This window comes from Lygodium microphyllum, chromosome 14 (genome assembly GCF_053477565.2).
Source record: "Lygodium microphyllum isolate KBCC chromosome 14, Lygodium_microphyllum_v1.1.10, whole genome shotgun sequence".
Classification (NCBI taxonomy): Eukaryota; Viridiplantae; Streptophyta; class Polypodiopsida; order Schizaeales; family Lygodiaceae; genus Lygodium; species Lygodium microphyllum.
The window spans coordinates 21,760,706-21,765,150 of NC_141148.1; the positions used below are offsets into that span (position 1 = coordinate 21,760,706).

The 4,445-nt window shown below is 39.4% G+C and overlaps 1 protein-coding gene across 1 annotated transcript; it reads right to left on the reverse strand.

The window, feature by feature from the left end:
* Positions 1-2,754: 2,754 nt before the first annotated feature.
* LOC148025409 (gibberellin-regulated protein 4-like) lies at positions 2,755-4,048 on the reverse strand. Its single transcript, XM_087692528.1, has 4 exons — positions 3,865-4,048; positions 3,602-3,655; positions 3,447-3,495; positions 2,755-3,317 (listed from the first exon to the last, which is right to left on the reverse strand). The coding sequence occupies exons 1-4, from the start codon at positions 3,931-3,933 to the stop codon at positions 3,136-3,138; spliced, it is 354 nt and encodes a 117-aa protein (XP_087548654.1). The 5' UTR covers positions 3,934-4,048; the 3' UTR covers positions 2,755-3,135.
* Between the last annotated feature and the right edge of the window lie 397 nt (positions 4,049-4,445).

Sequence of the window (4,445 nt, forward strand, 5' to 3'; positions counted from 1 at the left end):
ATAGGTTGAATTATAAATTTTTAGAAAGGAGATTCACTACATTCTGAATTCTTTTAATGATATACAAATTCGTAAGAACATTCAATATATATGTATATTGTAGGACACATGTCTACGTGCATTTATGATATCTACTATCACTTCTTTCCATAGTAAGGATTTAACACAAGATTTGTAAGTATAGAGCATAAAAATTTCATCAAAACATTCAATATATACTATATTGTAGGACACATATCTACGTACATTTATAATATCTACTATCACTTCTTTATATAGTTTGTCAAGATTTCACAAGACTTGTAAGTATAATCCATAAAAATTTCATAAGATCATCACTACAATGAATTCGTGATTTCTATAGTTAGTAAGGATTTGACACAAGATTTAAGTATAAAACATAAAAATTTCATAAATCATCATTACAATGAATCCATAATTTGCTTGCCAAACCACAATAAGGGCTTTTAATCCACATGAATATACATTTGTAATGACTTTTGGAAGTACTTGCACGTGTTTTTAGTTGCTTCAAATTTTGTCACTAGCCATTTTGTTCTATTGGTGCAACAACTAAGGTGTTGTGGTAAAGAATACTATGTTTTCTAATTACTTCAACCATGCATTAAACAAAGAAAATGACCTTTTTGTCACTAGCCATTTTGTTCTATTGGTGCAACAACTAAGGTGTTGTGGTAAAGAATACTATGTTTTCTAATTACTTCAACCATGCATTAAACAAAGAAAATGACCTTAATGAGAAGTGTGAGGATCAAGAACTAAGTAATGCCGAGGAGGCAAATTACATGAGGGGGACAAACTCAAGTATTATCTCCCATCCTCAACCCCAAAAGCAACTCAAACGCAACTTCTAAACCAAGATATTCAAAAGTGGATAATAGTCATGGCACTTCCTTTGACAAAAGGAGGGAAACCTAAAAGAATGGCAAAGCAAGAAATAATTGATTAAGGTTTTAAGTCAATTAAGACTTATAGCACCATGGAACAAATAAATCTCAATAGACCAAGGATATTCAAGGACTAGATGAAGAGCTTATGGACATCCCTTAACATCATACTCTACTCCAAGACTTGAAAGCAACCACAACACACTTGTGAAGAACTTAAATCCAAATGACAAAAGCTATACTTGGTTCGCAATATTAAAAGTGGTGTGCAACAATAGGGATATATAGTAAGGTTGGTAGCCTTTATCTCTACAATACCACCTAAACTTGATAATAGGTGGGTTGTAATCCACTTTCAAGTTCACAATCATTTCTAGGTATGTAACTAGTAACGCTTTTACATGAAGCAAATTTTAAAACTCCCTACTCAAAAGTACATTGTCCATTTAAATTAGTTGGGAATTATTTATGGTTGTACTCATCTCTACTATGGAGATGTATTTGGTATTAGGTTATACAATGGGATGCAAAGGCAATCTAGTTTTTTCCCTACATAGTATGCTTCCTTCTCCCAAGAGGCTATGCTACAACATGAATACCCACTATGTGGATTATGTTTCCCCACCCCTTGATATGGCTAGATGAGAACATAGTTACATTTGGAAGACTAACTGGTAATGTTTTGTGCATCCTAGCTATGGCATTTGCACATGGGTGTGCAACTAGAAAGCAAAACTTGCATATTATGGGATGGGATGGGATAAGCAATCAAATCTTCTCAACTATATAGAAGTACACGCAACATGGCTTTGAGGTTGTTGTGCAAGTTGGATTTAGAGCCTTCCTAGCTCTTTTGCTACATCTACTAGCAATGTGGCCACTTTGTAAAATATCATCCAAGAAATGATAAATAGTCCCTTTAAAAAAAAGAAAGAGGTAGGGATCAAGAAGAAAGTGAAGGTACAAGCATGGCTAGAAAAGCCCCTTCTAAGTGGGAGAAGGATAAGAGCAAAATGGGTAATTGCAAGCTAAAGATGGAAGGAGATTGCTAACACTTTTTTGAAGCAACCTAAAAATTTAGAGTGCTAATTTGAGGGAGATTCAATGGACAACCATCATCCTTCAAGCTAAACACATCATTTTCAATGGGCTTCAAGTCCTTGTAAAGATTAAGGTTGTTGATGGATAATAAAGTTGGTCCATAATCCACTTTACATGGTTAAAATGCAACAAGGCAAAAACTAATGAAGTTAGCTAAGAGACAAGAAATAGCACTTATGCGTAAATTTTCTCATAAGATATTCAATAATGCCCCATTCATGTACAATTCATGTAGGAAACTTAGGGTTATGCATACGTACAATGAGGCTATTATTTCAATGTTTCATTCTCATTTGGCAAAAACCTATAATCATATCAAAGTACCACAAAGCAGCCAGCCAATAATGATTCTGCAAAAATCTATTATGATATCAAAGTAGCACAATGTAGCCAATGATGAAAAAACAACAAAGTTTTTCCGAGTTTGAGACAATGAAGTTTCTTTGAGGAGTAAGTGCACTATGCACCGAAGGTGGAAGAATGAATTGTCTCTAGTGTAGATGGCCTCCATGTAAAGCGCGCGCACCATCCCTATGTTTTACTATCCCTATGCTTTATAAAACCAAGTTCTCGAATAACTATTTAAAAGGAAGGTGTAATTCCACAAGATAAGAATTCAGAATTAATTAAACTATTCCCCAAATTTACATCCACTCTTAAGACTTCACAATGATGGCCCTCACATTAAACAAATAGAATTACATTACAATTACATTACAAATATAACATTATTCATTCCCCGATCTCCAAAAGCTGAATTGCGATTCACATTCATAGATATATGTGTGGCTACATCATGACTCACGCGGAAAGATGCAAGACAATTGGCGAATCTGGAGAAGTTAGTGGCACACGTCCATAAGAGTAGAGTCAACATAAGGTTGACCGGCACGCAGAGAGAGGTAGTTACGGTTAACAAAGAAAAAGTCCGAATTGCAAGCTTTTGGTTTCCTTTTAAAGCAGCAACAGGTACGAAGCGGAAGCAAGGCGGCAGCCATGTGAAGCTGCTCAGCGGTGAGCGCATGAGATGAGAGAGAGAGAGAGGGGCTGACATGTGGCTTTATGGCTGGATCCTGGAGCCTTTTCCTACCTATACGACCTAAAGCAATCACAGTCACAGATTCTCTCAAGGGCACTTGGGCCCGCCTTGCTGGGTCTTCCAGTCGTTGTAGCACGGGCACACCTGCTTGTTGCCATACGTGCCAGGGGGCACACACAGGCACTTGGCGCAGCACTTCTGACAGAAGAACATGCATGCCTTGCGCTTGGATGTCTGCGAGCACCTGTTCGAGCATGCGGAAGGGCACTCTGCATTGCCAAAACACAAATCAAGTCAACATACATGCACTTGTTACGGACCGTAGAACGCATCAAATTACACCGATAGGAGCTTGCAAGCTTGCGATGCGACATTCAGATAGCCGCTGGAAAACTTACGCGACTGTGTCAAGCTCCCTTGCCGAGCTCCTCTGGCATACCCATTGAACTGAAATTTACACACCAAACCGTAGGTCTTAGAGTGGAGACAAACACCCAGCGAGCAAACTTATGTGAGCACACGAGTATCTAAAATCCGACGCCGAGACTTTTACCTTCTCATCAGAGACAGAGACGGCATTGGGATCAGCTGCAGCATCAGCTAATTCCTACAGCACACCAAGAGAGGTAACTTAGAGCGCACACAACAGCACAGTTCGACTAACCACTTGCAATCAGTTATCTCCTAGTTAGCAATGCAGCAATGCATAATGCATGATGGTACTAGCCACTTAGTAGCAATGTAGCAGTGTATATTAATTATAGCGACTAAGTAGTAATGTAGCAAAGTCTGATGAAGGCGAGAGACTCCTCTCACCAGATTGTAGCTTATAGCAAGCACCGCCACACAATAGAAAACAGCTGCCAGGAGAAAGAGGCGAGCCATGCTGGAGTATCAAGCTAAGGCTGGATAACACAATGCTGCCGCGGAGATGCGATAGAGCTAGCAAACTGAAGCTAGCGCCGAGGATGATGATGATGATGACGATAATAAGCGTAGCAAGCTGTGTGGGGTTTTTATAGGTAGAGGGAGAGGGTGGGACAAGGGGAAGCAGTTCCGGTGTAAAGGGCAGGAACATGCAACATTATCATACCATATGTAATGTAATTTTGATATCCCCAAAACAAGGTAAACTTTAAAGAGAGGGGGAAAAGCGGAGAGGATTGAGTGGATCAGGATTCGCAATTTCCGTTTGTCAAAAGTTCGCACCGCGATGGGGTTTTTTTTGTCCGGGGTGCGCGCCGATGTGAATGTGTGGTCGATCTCATGTGACAGAGACTCACTCACTGAGACACACACACATGCCACATGGAGGCATACAGACAGAAACGAGAGAGAGAGAGAGAGAGAGAGAGAGGTCTTGACTCCTCTGCTCACCGTACTAGTTTTTAGACACT

Excerpts from the sequence above, each read along its gene's own strand:
- LOC148025409 (XM_087692528.1), bottom strand. The coding sequence starts at position 3,933 with ATGGCTCGCCTCTTTCTCCTGGCAGCTGTTTTCTATTGTGTGGCGGTG. Across the intron at positions 3,656-3,864 it reads TTGCTATAAGCTACAATCTG|GAATTAGCTGATGCTGCAGC; the intron begins GTGAGAGGAGTC and ends GGTGTGCTGTAG. Across the intron at positions 3,496-3,601 it reads TCTCTGTCTCTGATGAGAAG|TTCAATGGGTATGCCAGAGG; the intron begins GTAAAAGTCTCG and ends TGTAAATTTCAG.